The following is an 18,305-nucleotide window of genomic DNA, read 5'->3' on the forward strand; positions in this document are numbered from 1 at the left end:
TTATTTGCGTTGTTTTAATTGCACACTGTCTCTGTTTTTATATGCAACTGTTCGATGAATCTGTAGTAGAGTTTTAAATGTTGTCTGTTATGTTGTAACACTGTTCTACCATTTCACAGATTAAATATTTTGTACTTTATATTCCCTTAAATATCCAAAGTGCATAAACATCTCTTATATAATCTTCGTCACACCACTGTACACACTGGACCTCTTGATTGAATGTAAATGAAATCATAAGGTTGGTGTTCCTCTTATGTTATCAGGTGTAATTGTAAATATGTTCCTGTAAATGTCCACATTCTTTCATAATTTAAGTGACCGTTTGGTGCTTTCTGTCCTCAGAATACAGTTTCTTTTACTGGAAAAGGGAAGAAAGAGTCACCAGAGTGCAACAATGTCAACCTCAGCAGAATAAAGTTAAATTAAACTCCATTTTTATTGCTTATTTGGGGCATTTTCTACCATTTTAGGAAAAACAGTGCAGTCCCTTGTGCCCAAAGACTAAATGTAGTGTGATTAAAAAAAGGCTGTATCTCAGAAACTATAAGGAGAACAATCAAGTATTTGAAATTTATAAACTCACAAGTTAAATGTCAAAGGTATGCACAAATATGCAGTGTAAAAAAAACATTTAATTAACTTTTTTCTCATTTTTAAATAAATCCGAACTTTGACCACTAATAAAATTGTGATTTTCCATTTTTATCTAAACCTAAAAGTTGCCCTGTTAGACACTCGCCCAAAGTGTACTGGTACCAAATTTCAAGGTTTTAGACCAATCAGAACAAATGTTATTGCGTTTGTTCCTTATCAAGCTAAAAATAGTCTTTGTCTATAGTGTTCGTCATCAGACTGTAATATACCAAAACCTGAGCCTGTTGTGTCTCTCAATGAAGCATTTCCAGGTATTTCCGCGTGGACTTCCGGTGTTGTTACGTAATGTGACACCTGTAAGAGGGAGTGGGCGGGGCTCACCTGGGTGTTGCCTGTGTTGTTTTTATCAGCAGCAGTTTCAGTTGAGACGTTTCAGGTGGAGCAGAGACAGAGACAGAGAGAGACAGCAGAGACAGAGCAGAGACAACAGGTGAGTTTACACTGAAGGCTTCTTCCACTCACTGCTGTTATATGTGTAATAACTGTTACCTGTACAATACCTGTAACCACGACGCAGACAGGTGTGTTGTTGGATACGGGTTTAAAATCAATTATCTCCTCAAACAGCATTTCCTCAGCTGTGTTGTCAAAATAATGGGGATTAAATTGCGTGAAAAGTGCGGGATTAATGAGAATAAAACCTACAATAAAGTGGGAATAATGGTTGTTTCTTTATTTGGGTAAAACGGGAACATTTGTGGATTTATTGACATGAGATGTTTCAGTTTCACAGCTGCCAGGTCTGGTATCGAAAATGGCCGTTTTAAATCGCACCTTGTTTTATGTCGGTTGTGTATGATTTCATAACGAAGCTGAAAGCATTGATCGATTTGTTGATTGATAGGGAAATAATCGGCGACATTTTTTAAATGGACTCATCGTTTAAGGCATTTTAAAGCAAAAATACTCAAAATCTCCTCAGTCCAAGCTTCATAAATGTGAGGAATTGCTGCCTTTTTATTGTTTTATGTCGTATAAAGTTGCAACCAACGATTATTTTCATTATTAATTGATCTGTCTATCATTTTGTTAATTAATTAATTAGCTGTTTGGTCCATAAAATGTCAGAAAATGGACATGGAAAATGTTTATCGCTGTTCATCGCTGATGTTCAGTTTACTGTGAAACCAGAAAATATTCACATGTATGAAGCTGAAATTAGAGAATTTTCTTTAAAATTTACTCAAAATGATTTGAAAAGGATCTATTATTAAAATATCTGGCAAACAGTAAACTTAATATCTTTATTTTTTTGATGTTCTTGGAACAAAACACACAAAGTTCTTCAAGGTCACAATTTTTTTGATACTCTACAGACAAAATGAATATATAAAGAAGATAATCATTAACTGCAGCTGTATTTTAAATATGTTTTATTGATTAAATCTGTCCTAACGATAGAAACCTTCTTCCAGATTCTTTCCACAGAGCAGCACCCAGTGGATCCAGCAGTAATGTCCTCCAGGCCCAACGGGAGTCCGCCTCCCTATGAGTCAGATGGATAGTGAGTCTCTTTCAATCAATACAGTTAAACTTATTGTTGTTGATTCATTTAATGAGCTTCAGATAATGACAGACTGTACGAACACCCTCTATATGGAAGCAGAGAAAGGCCACGTTCATTTGATTTTTGTTGTGAAATTTAACCATTACTGAATACTTTTATGTTGAAAATTTAAATACTACTGACATTTGACTATTTTACTTTGAAAACCTAACTTTGTAGTCGAGTCTATTTATTATCATTAATTGCCCAAATGTTCAATTTTGAACTTTTTATCTTAGTTTTTTTAAATTTCACCACCAATTTTCATTTTTAACTTTACTTAACTTTAGAATTAGAAATTACACTTTGACTTTGAGCTACTTGAATATATTTTAATGACCAAAAAAACCCCATAAAGTCCAGTTTTTAACTAATTCAAATGTCATAAAGTCAGACAGACAGACAGACAGACAGATAGATACTTGTACAAAATACAAAACATACATTAAACAGATTTTGAGTTTTCAAAGTAAAATATTTCTGTAATATATTTAAGAAATCTTTGCATTACTACTGGTTGCTAGGTTTGTTTTTAAAGTCAGTAAACAGTAAGCAACGGGGCAGCCATCTTGTGGATTCAGAGATTATAAATGTGAATTCAAATCTCAATTTAGTCGTCAAAAATGTGAAAAATCAAAAATGTTCTAAATGTGTGAATTTATGCAAAGAATTGTGGAAAATGAGTCTCAAGTGGTGACTCTCAATGCCCCCCCAATGTTAATAACCTTGATTTAGCCCAATATATAAAGTATTGTAGTGTTGTTTTTATTCCAGTGGTTCATACAATTCAAATCTTTATCTAATTTTATGCTTTTACTATGAAATTCAGCCAGTTAAAGTATGTTATTCCCTTTCTTAGTAACGTCCCTCCCCAGCCGGCCTATTCCTACTACCCGGATGACGAGTTCCAGCATTTCTACCGCTGGACGTCGCCACCGGGCATCCTCAAAATCATGTCCATCATGGTCATCGTGATGTCCGTCGCCATATTTGCTTGCGTCGCCTCCACGCTGGCTTGGGACAGTCAGGGTGCCCTGGGTGGATTTGGGGGCATCGGGTACGGGGGAGGAGGCTATGGGGGAGGTTATGGAGGAGGAAGCTATGGCGGCGGTGGGTATGGCAGCTTTGGTGGCGGTGCATACGGAGCTGGGAACAACTACGGCTACGGTGGAATTGGAGGGAATTACAACGACCCCAGAGCAGGCAAAAGCTTCATCATTGCCATGGCAGCCATGTCCTTCATCGCGGCCCTGGCCATCTTCATCATCATCGTGTCTCACCAGAGCCTATCGGAGAGCAGGAAGTTCTACCTAGCAGTGATCATCATCTCCGCCATCCTTGCTATGCTAATGCTCATCGCCGCCATAGTGTACTTGGTAGCAGTGAACCCGATGGCTCAGTCCTCCGGGTCGGCCTACGGCAGCCAGATTGCTGGTCTGTGTGCTCAGTACCAACAACCGCAGCCCTCAGGGATGTTCGTCAACCAGTATCTGTACCACTACTGCGTCGTGGAGCCACAAGAGGTGAGCGCTTCTCTTTTTATATCCCTCAATGCCTTTTTTAAATCTCGTAGTCGTTCTGTTTCTGTAACTCGTAACTCTTAACTCCACTGTAAATCCAGGCCATCGCTGTGGTGTTGGGCTTCCTGGTCGCCATCGCTCTGATCATCATGCTCGTTTTCGCTCTGAAGACTCGCCAGAAAATCCAAAACTACGGCAAGAGCAACATTCTGTGGAAGAGGGTGAAGGTTGTGGACGAGATGGAGCCACCTGGGGATGTAGAGGCATGGGTGAGTGATGGCGCTTTGTTGGATTGTTCGACTTAACTAGAGATGGAACAGTTAGTCGTTTCATTGATTAATCGGTCGCCGTGATAAACACTCTCTTCTTCCAGCTTCTCCAGGAATTTGCTGCTTTTCTCTGTTTCACTGTTGGTTGGACAAAATCTTTTACGACATTTCATCGACTGAACAATCACTGTCATTATGGATTCATCTACATGTTATTTTTCAATAAATCAGTGAACTGTTTAGTCTGTAAAATGTCATAAAATGTTGTAAAATGTTGCGTCACAATATCCTAAATACACTCATACACTGTGTTAGATGCGGATGTCGAGGACAAAAATCTCGTTTCCGGGAAGACAAAGTCACAGATGACCTTCATGTTGTTGTTTTGTCCGACAGACAGTTCAAAGACAGTTTACAGTGACAGAAAAGAGAGAAGCAGCAAATGCTTGTTGGACCATTTATAATATTATTTTGAGAAGGGAGAACATAATAGATTCTCTCTGCTCCTTTTGATGGAGTGGGTTTTATATGAAGTTATTGAAGAAATAAATAATGGAATTAAATCCTTGTCTTAGACATATTTCTGCCTTTTTGCTCGACGATTCACTTGAACATTTATAGATCTGAAGCAAGTAGTTGATTAATTGATTGGTCGATTGACAGGAGATTAATTGGCAACTGTATTATTAAGTGAATAATAATTTTGAAAGATAAATGACCAAATGTTTGCTGTCCTCAGCTTCTCAAATGTAAGGTTGTATTAACTGTAGGGCCGTCATGATTCTCCAAATCCATTAAACATTTTTTTATCTAGTCTAGTTGATCTAGTATTGATTTGGTAAAGATCAAATAGCTCAGTGGTTTTATGCCCTGACTGTCACTGACAACTCTTCTTTGTTTTAAAATTTACCACAGTAAGTATATTATTGATTCTGTTTGTGATTGCGATAGATGTAATTGAAAACATTCTGATTGATTTTCAATATAAAACTTAAACCTTTTACTGATGACATTAGGCGCTACTTTTTGTAACCTGCCCAGGGACTACGCATGAAAATTAGCTTATTAGCTAACTCCGTCACATTTACACTGAAGTGCAAACTGCAGTGCTGATTAATGTGCACTGTCCCCACTAAATAACCATAAGAAAACAGGCCTTTTGTTTTTCCTGACATTTTATAGACAAAACAATCAATCAGTTAATTGAAAAAACAATCATAAGATGAATCGATTTAGAAAATAATGGCTAGTTTCAGCCTTAAACTGGAAACATTGGTTAAAGCTGATGTGAAAAGCTCTGAGCTGAAGTGTGTGTTTCCCCTCTGAAGCACGGCAGTCGAGTGTGCATCAGCTGAAGTGGTTCAACCTGTTTGGTGTCAGTCACCTGTTTATCTGGGGGGAGGGGAAGTGTGGTGCAATGAGCGCCTTCTCCCTGTGCTCGGTTTCAAGGTGTGGCATGTACACAGATGACAGTTTCAGTCGTAGTCCAGCGATTTAAAAACCTGGACTTCCTGTTGTTGGTATAGTCAAAACATTTCAAATGTCAAAAGCATTTACATTGCAGGATGAATCATGCTTTCTCAAGCTATTTTCAGGAGCGTCTTTGCAACAACTCTCACATTTGACCTCCCCTCACAAGTAGCGATGAGTAGGTGAGTCATTCTGTTAATAGTTGGGAGTCATGATGACATTCAGCACAGCCGAGTCCTCGCAGCTGAGTTCACTGCAGAGCAACGAAGAGGAAGAACAGGTCGGACCGGTACTCCAAACCTTAAAACCCACCAGTTAGCAGACACAAAACACCAGAAGAGGAACATGATACTGGGAACCAGAGGCAGTTTTCTCTGCAGCTTGTGGGAACCCGTCTGAAAGTGCTGACTGCGGCGACCTGCAGCACATACATGTTGTTTTGGAGGTGTGCAGCAGGGTGTAGGTCAATTATGTCTCACATTTTCAAAGGACAAGTCCATGCAGGCTCATCATACCAGAGTTGGTAGAGATCCAATGTGTTTGTTGGAGGGAGCCACCCGTAACAGAGTTTTTACTGTGGATCATTTCCAATAGCTGGATTTGGGTGCAGCTATATTTTCTATAAGGATTGTATTTCTTTTGTGGAGCAACACATTTTAGAAGTCATACATTTTAGGGTATATGATAAGAGTTATTTTGATTAAAGATTGAGAGTTTTGTGCATGAAATGTCGGGAAAATTGTGACAAATGCCTGTTTATAATTCCCTATATAAAGGTAAAGTTCTCAAATGTCCAACAGATATTCACTTTGCTATCATGTACGACAAAGAAAAGCATCAAATCTTCACAACTGAGTACCTGAAACTAGCAAACATTTGGTTATTAGAAAGATTATTTAAATGATAAAATAGTTGTCCGTTCAGTTAATCTTTTAATCACAGCCATCGTAGTTTCTCCTTCACACTTCACAGCACGTTCTCACTCCCGGGTTGAATACAGTGAGTTGCAATCTGCAGCTTCACCACTAGATGCCAGTAAATCCTACATACTGGTCCTTTAAAATGTATTACAGCTGCAATGATTGGCTGACGAATTGATTAGTCAAAGTGATTTTTCATTCAAAAACATTTTTTTTCAGCCTCAAATAAGGAGATTTCCTGCTTTTCTCTGTTTTATATCATATTAAACTGAATATCTTTGGAATGAAGTCAGTTGTAGCTTGAGCTGTTGGCGTGTAATATTGACATGTATGTTGTTTACAGTTGATATAGTAGTTTTTATTGCCTTTGCTGTTTCTGTTATTGTCTATTTGTTACCATTGGTAAAGCGTTATATAAAATAAATGTTATTTATTGATATATATGTGTATAATATGAGTGAATTTCTCCCTAAAGGTGAACAACGTGTCCGGTAGCCCTGAGGTGCTCCCGATATCAGACTACCCTGATAAGCTGAGAGGCTCCAGGAGTTACCTGGACGACGAGAGCACAAACTATGACAAACCCCCCTACAGTTACACCCCACAGTGAGTATAATGACCCGCGCTGCGTTCACTGGGATAAACAACTGCTGCGACAAAGGATAGATGTGTTTGAATGCGATTATTTTCATTGTTGATTAATCTGTCGATCATTTTCTTGATGCATCAGTTAGTTGTTGCCAAAAAAATAGATAAAGAAGTTAAAGAAACCAGAAAATATTCACATTTGAGAAGCTGAAATCAGAGAATAAAAAAAACAATTGATTATTAAAATAGTCTGATTAAATGAATTGTCGACAATGAATGGACTAATTGTTGCAGCTCTGGTGTGATGCTCTGTATGCTGTGTTACAGGTCTGTGCAGCAGTTTGAGCTACTCTGTGTCCCCATTCAATACTACATGCACATTTTTAAAGATTTATTTTATTATGTGACAGCTCACAGTAGAGAGAGGTGGGGAGAAAGCAAGGTGACAGGCAACAAAAAGGTACCTGGTTTTATTCAAACTGGGGGCGTTATAATGAGACGTTGTGAGTGCTGTTAATGGGTACTAACTGTCCTAACTGTCCCTGAATGCAACACAGGAAAGTTGCCAAATATATATAAAAAAAAATGTATGTATGTAACTAGTGTGCAGTATGGAGTTGGGATGCAGCTTGAGAGCGGTTAAAGCTTGCTGGAACTTGTTGCAAAAATGTAAACCTGATTTTTTTTTTTTTTCTACAAGGAGGAGTCAGTAAACGCACATACATACACATACAGCACATAGCTTCTTGTGAGGCCACTAATGTAAGAAATTCATTAATCACTTTTTCTTGCAACACTGAAACTAAGTGAAATACTTTCGTGCTGATTATGGAACAAAGTGAGCGAAGCAGGAAGTCATTGTTGACCTGCATACTCATCCAGGATGAACTGGTACATCATAAACCGAGATAGCTCGTGTGTTACTTCCTCCTACGCCTCCATAAAAATGAAGAGTGGAAACATTTGAATTTAGAAACTGGCATACATTCAGCAGTTTATTGGATTTACAGACACTATTATGCACCACAGTCTAGCTATGGTCAACTGTAAATTACAGTAACAGGAGTTTTGTTTGTTTTTTTATATTTATTAATTTGTTCTGTATACTTAATCTAACAGTATGAATGCTGTTCTGTTATTTGTCCCTCAGGCCTGCAGTGGAAGAGGCCACGCCTTTGCATAATGGCGTTCCCTACAGCAGTAACTCGGACTTAGCCAGCTCGGCTGGAAGGCCCAAAAAGAGACGCGCAGGCCGGCCGCGCCGCGCTGACGGACAGGACTACGAAACCGACTACAACTCCTCAGGAGACGAGCTGGACGATGAAGACTTTGACCGGTAGGAAGAAATTAAACTAATGTCTCCATAAAATATTGTCCAGTTGGACCAAAATCAGTGAATAAAGTTTTGCTTTAGAGTCACAAGAAAAATGTCTCCTTATTTTTAGAAAACTAGTTGACTCACCAGATTTTTTGTTTTTGTTTTTACTTCTGTTTTATTTTACCTTAACTAATAACAGACACAAATTACTTGATGTGATGAACATTTTTGTGGCGTTTGCACTTTTGGAAATTTGAATAAACGAAGTAACTCAAGAAACCAGATAAATGTAGTGCAGTGGAAGTTTAAAGAAGCACAAAATGGTTTTTACTTGATTAATTAACTTAGTTGATTACTTTATACATTCTTTTCTCTAATTTAAATTGTAAACTTTGTTTTTCTGCTTCAGTGAATTCCCTCCAATAGCCACTGAGCAGATTCGCAACGACTACAAGCATGAATTTGACCGCGACCACCTCGAGTACAAGGATCTGCAGGCAGAGCTGGACGCCATCAATAAGAGTTTGTCGGAGGTGGACCGAGAGCTGGATGATCTGCAGGAGGGCAGCCCGCAGTACCTGGTGAGAGCCGACAGGGAAACACTGCTTGATATTTATTTATTCACTGCTTTATATTCATTCATATGACTTCAAGCACTCAAACTACTGTCCAATATTTTGTTAATTCAGTTTGAAGCATGTAGATATTGCCAATTAGAAAGCAAAATGTATCTATGCAAAGACCCGGGAGATGCCACGAATGTAGTTTGCTTTAAAATGTGTCAGAGCTTCTTTAATCGTATAGTTTTCATATTAACAATGGATTAAATGTGGAAGGAGCTGCTTGTAGTGACAAACTCACAGAGAATTATCACCATCTCTGCACTTCCCCTCAGCTCTACAGAGCGTTTTAACCTCTTTTGACTCATTGTTTTGGTTTTACAGCCCACAAATTGAATCTCCCAGCTGTGAAACTCACTGTATAGCAGATAGTTAGAAAGTAGCTGGTGAATATAGTGGAGCATTTAACAGGTAGAATATATTCAGTATTAGACCTATAGATGAAGTCCAAATGAATGATGTTGTTTTATGTCTGCTGGATGTGTAAATAGCAAAGTTCACCATATCAACTTTACAAGGCAGAGGTTGAAATGAAGGTTAACCACTGTGCATTAAGATTAACATCAAGTTTAATAATGTCAAATTTAAAGTCAGGAAATATTACTTAAATAATCTATAAATATTCAGAAGGTTGTTTTTTATGTTTTGTAGTATTGTCAATCGGTTTTTAAAGACATCTTGCAAAAGGGGGCCCACGGCCATATGCTAAAGCTATTTGGGGGCTTTGGGAAAGTTTGGGAACCCCTGTGTTCTACCAATAGTGTTTATGTTGTGTTTATAGGTTGTTTGGCTGCCTCCAAGTTGCCTTAAGTTCTTAGTGATGGAGATAAATAATTTATTTCCATAAAAAAAATTGTTAAATGTGAAATTTCTGTGACGTAATTTAATTTGCAATGTGTGTCTGATGAACTGTTGTTCTCTAACAGGATGCTATGGATGAGTACAACAAGATAAAGAACATGAAACGGGTATGTGGTCATTAATCTACAGCCATTTAAAAAAAAAAAAAAAAAGCAACTGGTGATTTTTAAAAAATTTTTTTTTTTATATAACTTGCAAGCTGTTGATTGGATGACTCATTATGTCTCTTTTCTTTATGCCCGTCCTCTGTACAGACTCCAGATTATCAGATGAAGAAGCGCAGGTGTAAATATCTGAAGTCCAAACTGAACCACATCAAGAAGATGGTCAGCGATTATGACCGCAGGGCCTGAGAGAGATTTTACGCCTGTCCGAGACGTGACAGAAGGGACTAAATCTGCTTCGCTGCCATTGGGGGGAGGCTTTACTGGCAAACTGTATACGGAGCTACGTTGATGTACATCGCAGTCTGTCCGAGCTGATGTGAAACATTGCAAATGTTTGGAGGCACAAGAAACAAATATTCTGTTTTGTATTATGCCGCTGTTTGTATTATGAGTGGCGTAAAAACTGTTTGATGTATTTATTTTGTTGAATGTGATCTGAAGATCTAGTAGAGGAGTTAAGCCACCAGATTGTGGCGTGAATACAAATTGATGCTTAATCCACGTTCGTTTTTTTAATAGCTCTTGCCACAATGACTCAGCGTGAGTAGCTCATATTTTACTGTCTTTTCATTCTCATTTTTAATATAAACGTGTAAATATGTGGGATGTTAATGTTTTTAGCCATTTGTGGAAGCAAATTCACATGTGTGCTATGGTGTTTCTTTATCTATGGTAGAACAAATGATTATGCATGTTTAATGCATAGTGATGTACTTTTACAATGATTTGTGATACCTTTTTTATTATAATAAATTCATTTATTAAACATTTTTTGCTGTTACACAGTAAGCGTCGACAGTGGTTTCTCACAGACACATATTTGGGACTCCTTGAGCAAATAGCAGTGAAAACACTTTCAACACTCAACTTCTCTTGACTAAGAGTCACTATGTGTAAAGCAGCAATAACAAGATCTTTGAAAGTGCTCTGAAGGCTTTTGTTTGCAGAAAAATGAAGCAGTGTTGTTGTTGTCTTTCACAGTGAATTGTTTGGTTAGTACCACTGAGGGGGGGGGGCACCAAAGTCAGGGATTTTCAATTCTGCACGTTGGCTTTAAAGGCATAATGAGTAGGATTCTCCTAAAATACAATGTATAGACTCATATAAACAACATCACTTTTGAACCAGTAGAAGTGTGAGGTGGTGTCTGTATCTGTAGGGTCATACCCTGCAGCCCTCTGCTTGTATTTTCTTCTACAGGAAGTTGACCTTTAGGCAGTGCACAGGGTGAGGTCGGACTCTATAAAATCTCTATAAAAATGTAGTAACCAGGATTATAATGGCAAAAAAAAGACATTGCCTGGCAAGTTGAGCTTTGAAGATTGGCTAGTCAGGTAAGTTTAAATAGTGGTGTCGATATTTTAAGCTAATGTTTTTCGGTAAATAGTATAATCAGTTTTAGTAACTAAATTACACGTTGGCCTTCTTAGCTAGAAAGGTTCAGCTTATATCCTGCTCCCTCTTGTCATTTACTCTACAGCTCATTTGACCACCGCTGCTCTCTTTCTCTTGTTGAGTGGGGGAGGAGGGGCAAGCTTTAAATCACGTTTTAAAACACAGAAATCCTACTCATTATGCCTTTAAAACTATTAACAATGAATAAAATGGTTCATAGGTGATATGAAAGGTGACCAATCCAGAGTTTTATCAACAATACTGTTTCCTTTAAGTCTGCCTTCCACTCTTATCAGCCCTGTTTTCATTAAAAAGCTTGAATTAACCAACTATAAAGTATCTGTCCAGGATGAAATTGAATAAAGACACAGAGACAAGCTGGTGAACACAATGGAGCATTTGGCAGCTAAAAAGTATTTTTTGTAGCTAAACATGTTAGCTTAAAGAACGTGTCAGATGTTGTGTTTTTAGCTTGCTCTGCTGCCCCCAAGTGGCCAAAAAATCTTAAAGCAGCTTTAAGGAGGTGCTGCAAGTACAAACTGCACAGGGAAGCATCATGCACAGAGACAACACGCAGCACACTGAAGCAGAAAAAGGTACCTGCAGTTTTTATGTTACATCACTCAAAGGATATTTAGTTTTTTTTCTATATCCTCTTTGGTTTCCCCTCGTTGAGTTTCACTACACAGACACTACGTCACATAACAAAAACATTTCACATTAAAACACACTGATGAACATCTCTTCCCTCCTGGCTCAATTTCAAGCGGTGGTTTTGAACTGTTCGGTCTGGATCGAGTGTCTCCTCAGCAGCATCCTCTTGGTCAGCTCTTTCGGGTGCCCGGGAGGAGCAGAGGGAAGGAAATTTTTAAGGCCAGGCTCTTTCTCACAGAAACTACCTTCGGCACTGGAGTTGAGGTTATAAACATTAAGGATGGGGTTGTTGGTGGAGTTGAGGGTCAGAGGTGGCAGAGATCTAGGTCTGACCTGGGAGTTGTGGTCCAACAAGAAGGCTCCAGACCCTCTCCGCTCAAACCCAGCCAGGACTCTCCTGCTTGGGCCTGAAGTCGATGGTGACTCCCTGGAGCCCAGTGTGCTGGAGCAGCGCAACGGGGCCAGCCTCTTGCCATCTGTTAGGTCTCTCGCTTTCTGCTGGGACTCGTCAGGGAGATTTTGGATGTCTACTGCGAGCTGGGGGTCAGAGCTGTAGATGTCTGCCCCAAGCTTGCGCCTCTGGATTATGCTATGAAGGCTTGACGAGGCCATGCTGTGAAGTGGAGTGCCAAGATTTTTGCCACCAGAAAAGGAGGAAGAGGAGGCGATTGAATCTGTTCCAAGGTTTACAGAATGGAGGTTAGGGTGGGAGGCAGAGTGGGATGATAGGAGACCTGGTAAGGACATTTTTGGTCCAACTTGTTTGCCACATTCATTCTTAGCATTTCCTTCAAGTCCTTTGTACCTCGCCAATCTTCCTTCATACCATTTGAAGGCGGCAGTTGCTGAATTTGTGCTGTTGTCCTCATCCAGTTTGGGAATTCTGAGAGAGAGGTCCTCAGTTTGGTTACCGTTTTCTAAAGGCGATGTCGCATGAGGCTGCTGGCTGAGCAGAGAAGCCGGGATCTTTAGCCAGGGCTCAGAGTTCAACCTTAGGAGGGGCTGCTGCAGTCCGTGCGGCGCCGCTTGGCCGAGCCTTTGAAACCGTGATGGGGAACATGGATGGGAGCTAACACCACAGGACTGGGCTTCTTTAAAGGAGAAGACAGGCTTTGGCGGACATAAGGAAGAGGAAGTACACTGGGGGGAAGTGATGAGCTGAATTTCAGACGGGGATGCAGGAGCTGCTGATATAGTTTTGTCCGTCTGATCAAGAGGACTAAGAGGAGGCATGCTGAGGTACTGCTTAGCTTGCAGTTTCCCACATGGGAATTTGTCAGTCGTTATGATGATCACCTCCTTCCCCTTAGCCTTGCATGTGTCGAGCAACAGCTTCAAAACCTTCCAGTCTCCGGCCATGACTGCGTACACCAACGCCGATGTCCCGGACTGATCTTCCAGGCTAATGTCTGCTCCACTGGCCAGGAGTAGAGACGTCACCTCAGTGCCAGCCTTTTCCTGACAGGCGTGCATCAGCGCAGAGCGACCTTCCTTGTCCTGGATGTTGGGATCTGCTCCTTTCTCCAGAAGAAACTGGACCAGCTTGTCCCGGCTGGCGCTCTGGGCGTCGGTATGCTGGGTCCTGCAGGCTACCATCAGGGGTGTCTGGCCTTGGCTGTCGCTCTCATTGATGTAAGCGCCTCCCTCCAGGAGCAGCCGTGTGAGTCGCAGGCGACGGAGGAAGACTGCTTTTAGCAAGGGGTTACCTGAATCTATAGCTACCCCAGGATTACAGCCCTCTCCCTCCATCCCTCTTGGTCCCAGCTGGCGGTTTTGGAGACGTAGTAGGACAGGTTTCTATGGAAAATAAAATACTTTAGAAAATTATGCAGAATTAGGGCACAAAATATATTTTCATAGATACGCCTAAAATCAGCCTTTTCCTTTTGTTTGTTGTTTACTCAACTGAAGCCTACTGGCCTCCTGGGGTGGTTGGGCTGGTGGGTGGAGGGAACCCATAGTACTCATAGTAATGACTCAACAACAACAACAACAACAACAACAACCATAGCAGTAGTAGACTGATGTTAGCCCAGCAGTGTGAGCTTGCTACAGAGGGCTGTGTTGAGTTTGTGGGTGCAGGTACAGAGGAGGTTGTTCTGTGGATCCTACTCTATGAAACACCAGTTATTGAGAAGATTTGCACCTGATGGCAAAATGTTCTTTGGATGATGTCAAGTCATGAATTGTTTCATGAGCGCAAAACTTTAAACCCTTTAACAACCACACTAAAATCTTCTATAGCTACATTAACCAAAAAAGAGGCCAAAATGAGTTGGGGTTTGACATCGAGCTCATTCATGGATTGATTTCGCCATTTTAGGAAAAAATAATTTGCCGCCTGATGACCCTGTAGACTTGCCACTCTTACTTACACTGTGTCTTTGTGAGTGTCTAAGACAGTTCAATGGACATGATTAATGTGTGGTAACGTTTCTGATACGAGAGGGGTTGCTAAATAGTGGCTATCTGTAACAGTGGTGGAACTAGAACCGCCTGGATGGATGTTAAGACCTTTAACTGGTTGGCCTCTTCCTAAGGCTCATGGTGCAACAATAGCTGCCTATCCATTTTTTTGTGCCATTTTTGCCTTTAATGGACAGAGACAGTTGAAAAAAAAGACTGGAAATAAGGAGAGAACATGCAATCACACCTGAGCTGCTGCAGCCTTAGAGTATATGGGGCTCACTGCTGTACAACGTGAGCTACCAGAACACCATACTATATTAATATCTGTTGCTTGTACATACATGTTTTGTCTTCATACACACCTATCTCCTCTTCTAAACCACACACACATCACGTCTGCACTGCAGTCAGTTTCTATATTGCTTCAAAATATATGAATACGTTTTGATTTAAGTGGTCTTTGAAATGTTTTTAAAATATAAAATTTAAACCTGCTTGTATGTGACACAAGTTGTTTTAGGTTTTGGAAAAGCCGAACATATAAAGTTCTTGTCTTTTTGCTTGCATGGGATCCATTCAACAGTTCCCTTTCATACGCTCGTCCTCCGCAGCACCAGCAGAGGCAGCCACTTTCTATCAGCCTTTGTACTGTTTGTCCTTGCTTTTCTCTATTAGAGCAGATAAGGTGGCAGTTACCAATGTCTCAGACAGTAACATAACATTTTCCCTGTATGAGTCACAGCCCATGAAACTGAAACACAGCAAGGATTTACATGTATAAAGGAAAGACATTATTCTGTATGTTGTGACGGTATGCAAAGCAGCAAGCGTGTTTGTGTGGGGCCCATGAATCTCTACTGTAGCGACCAAAAATGGAGCTGTTATGACAATGAATGACACACAGGAAGTGTCATAAGAAGAATTAGAGTCATCTTTGTCTCATAACAAAAGATGTTTTTTTAAATGGTTAAAAATTAAACGAGCAAGGAAAAATACAATACAACAGTAAAATAACGACAATAATCAGTGTCAAGTTGATGCTAACGTCAATCAAATATAACACAAATAGATGAGGTGAGCTCTTGCTAAAATCTGTCTGCCATCTGTTTGACTGCAGATGTTTAAATGCACCAGATACTGTGTGTCCGTATGTTGGATCAAACGTGTGTTCCTGTACTTGTGTGGCCCTCATTCTGCACTATGTAACTGAAATCACATGATGATCAGTGTCCTACATCATGCAGCATGTATTTATAGCATGTGTTGCTATTAGCAATGCTCTAGTTTCCACATAGTAATAAATCAATACACTGCTTTATGTTTTTAACAAACAACCTGTACTCCAGTTTGATTTAAGGGGAAACAGTGCGGTGATATTCTATATGTCTCTTGTCAGTAAATACAAAGATCAAAAGATCAAAAGCAACAATTGTAGATTAATTCACCACTGTAAATAGTCCCTAGCAAAAGCACTATTTCCTCCTGTTTGAAGAACATTTGCTAAAAATTAAAGTGACCAGCTGAGCTGAAATTAATGAGCCATTTAAAAAAATAAAAAAACTATATATTTGAGACCCATTTTCAAAGGTCTGTAGGTCTTTTTATGAGATTTGTTCACAATAAGAAAAATATAGAAAAATTTCAGATTTATCCTTTAAAGTGCAGGTTTAAGCTTTAATTTTATGGTGTTTAAATCCACATCGGATGAACGGCGTAGGAATGTACAGTAAGCTAGTTTAAGCTAATTTAACAATAGTTGAAAAGCAGGTTTTCACTGTGCTGTAGGGTTGAATGTATGTTTTTACCTCTGACCACTACCAGCATCATAAATGTAGCCACACCCCACAGTGATGTCACTGTGTACTGACACACACTCGAGTACACTTCTACATGATTGAAAAGGTCCTAAAAAAACAAATTGAGCCCATTATATACATTAAGTCATTTTTAAAGAGCATTTAACATTTTTTAAATTGTGGAAATTGAGGGGCGAGATTTCCTGATCGGAACCAAAAACCCTACACTTCCCATAATGCAACTCAATAGTGCCTTTAATTATACCCTCCCTGCTGGTAAACTCTCTTTAATATTCCACAGAAACAGTTTGAACAATAATTTCCTGATCATTTGAATTTCCCAAGCCTGAGACGAAATAACATAGACGGAATAATAAACCTGCATCATTTCTAATGGCCAGCAGGGGGCAACACCACTGGTTGCAAAAAAGAAGTCAGATTGCATTTACTCTCATGAGACAATGACCCTTATTCTCACTTATTATGAACAGTTTCCTGATGAGTTTTCGCGTTTCCTGTTCGAAGTCTCTAGTTCTCAGTTCCTTTCCATCCCCCGCTCCGACCTGTTCATCGCTAGTACCTGACTCGTCCATTTAGAGCTCAACAAAGACCTAACTGCTTTAGGGCGCGGCTACCTTGTGATTCACACGACGCAGGAAACTTCAATACAAATCAAATACGAATCAAGATTCTGTTATTGCGTTGACCATTTCTCACCTCAAATGTTGTCAGAAACATATTTTAGTGTTTAGTTGTAATACAAGAAGGTGTGTGACTCTGAAGTCCAAATGTGGTCACTTCTTCCACTTCTTCCAGTTTGGCGTTGAAAACAAGATTTCGACGCCAAACTGGAGGCTTTAAAACGGGTACTCCACAAACCAATGGGGGACGTCACGATAGGTTGTAACACCAGAGCCACAGGTTGGCTTTATACTGTTTTCACAATGTCCCTTTAAAATTTGGTAGAAAACACTTTTTCCAGTCAATAAGTGACTCAGACATCAGCAGAGGCCTGATATCCTTGAGATGCCGCATTTATAACCGGACCATCTTCACTCCTCTACTGCAGTTTAGACTGTCTTCTTCTGCTTCATCCTGCTGCTGCCGTCAACAGTGACATCAGCATTGAACACTACCGAGCTGTCTCCACTGGCAGCAGCCACTCACGTCCGACACAAAACACCACCTGCACCGTGTTTGACAGCTGAGGTGGAGGTGGTATGAATTTAATCACCACGCCGGGCCTTTTTTTTTTGGTCGACGCTTTCATCTTTTCATCCCTGCTGCTGCTGCCGCTCAGGTCAATCACTGACTAATTAAAGCACTCTGAATCAGGACTCAACAGGTTTCTTATTGTTAGCAGAGGGTTGTGTCTTGGTTAACGTTATGCTAATGAATTCTTGTCTTACAGGTCAAGGTTTTTTTACTTATTAAGTAAGAATATCTCAATATTTACTGGATAGATGAGGCATTCATTTTCGGCTCACACGTTCATCTTCCCCTCAGGATGAACTGTGATCCCAATATAGTTTCATTATAAGGTAAGCAAACAAAGTATAATGATATATATATAAACAGTTGTAAACAAGATCCAAGTATTTGTCTTTCTTCTGCAACATTGAACCAAACAGCTGATTTCAATATTTGGAAAAAGCTGCTACAAGGAACGTTAATTTCAGATTCAGATTATATATGTAGAGAGAGCTTCTCACTCATGGTCTTGTTTGTTTATGTAGCTCATATAGAGGCATCAGAATTAAAGTCAGACTGTTTCATAACCAGTTAAAAACTCCTAGTAGTACGTTTAAGTAAGAATAACAATACCACAAACACTCCATCACAAGTAAAAGTGTTGCATTCAAAACTGTAGTGCAAAAGTGTTATAACACTTTTGCACTACTAGTTTTGATATATATATTTATAATATATATAATATTTATAATATTTAACAAACATTACTGATGCATTAACATGTACACTATATTTCTAATGTTGTGCTTGGTTGAGGTGAAGTTGATTATTATAGAGTGTTGCCTTGTTTAATTTACTGTGCATCACATTTTATATCCTCAAAATCTGCAAGGTAAATATAGCTGTCAGATAAACGTAAGGCTG

At 39.6% G+C, this 18,305-nt stretch overlaps 2 protein-coding genes across 2 annotated transcripts; one reads left to right on the forward strand and one right to left on the reverse strand.

Annotated features, from left to right (window-relative positions):
- Nucleotides 1-1,032: 1,032 nt before the first annotated feature.
- oclna (occludin a) lies at nt 1,033-10,717 on the forward strand. The gene is made up of 9 exons (XM_035667330.1): nt 1,033-1,087; nt 2,073-2,161; nt 3,063-3,726; nt 3,825-3,992; nt 6,858-6,988; nt 8,121-8,306; nt 8,698-8,869; nt 9,835-9,876; nt 10,024-10,717. The coding sequence occupies exons 2-9, from the start codon at nt 2,112-2,114 to the stop codon at nt 10,120-10,122; spliced, it is 1,512 nt and encodes a 503-aa protein (XP_035523223.1). The 5' UTR covers nt 1,033-1,087; nt 2,073-2,111; the 3' UTR covers nt 10,123-10,717.
- A 1,376-nt stretch (nt 10,718-12,093) lies between these two features.
- ankrd34ba (ankyrin repeat domain 34Ba) lies at nt 12,094-13,734 on the reverse strand. Its single transcript, XM_035668500.1, has one exon. The coding sequence runs from the start codon at nt 13,732-13,734 to the stop codon at nt 12,094-12,096; it is 1,641 nt and encodes a 546-aa protein (XP_035524393.1).
- Nucleotides 13,735-18,305: the final 4,571 nt, after the last annotated feature.

The sequence above is a fragment of the Morone saxatilis genome, unplaced genomic scaffold, assembly GCF_004916995.1.
Source record: "Morone saxatilis isolate NCDOM2014 unplaced genomic scaffold, NCSU_SB_2.0 Contig21, whole genome shotgun sequence".
Lineage (NCBI taxonomy): Eukaryota > Metazoa > Chordata > Actinopteri > Moronidae > Morone > Morone saxatilis.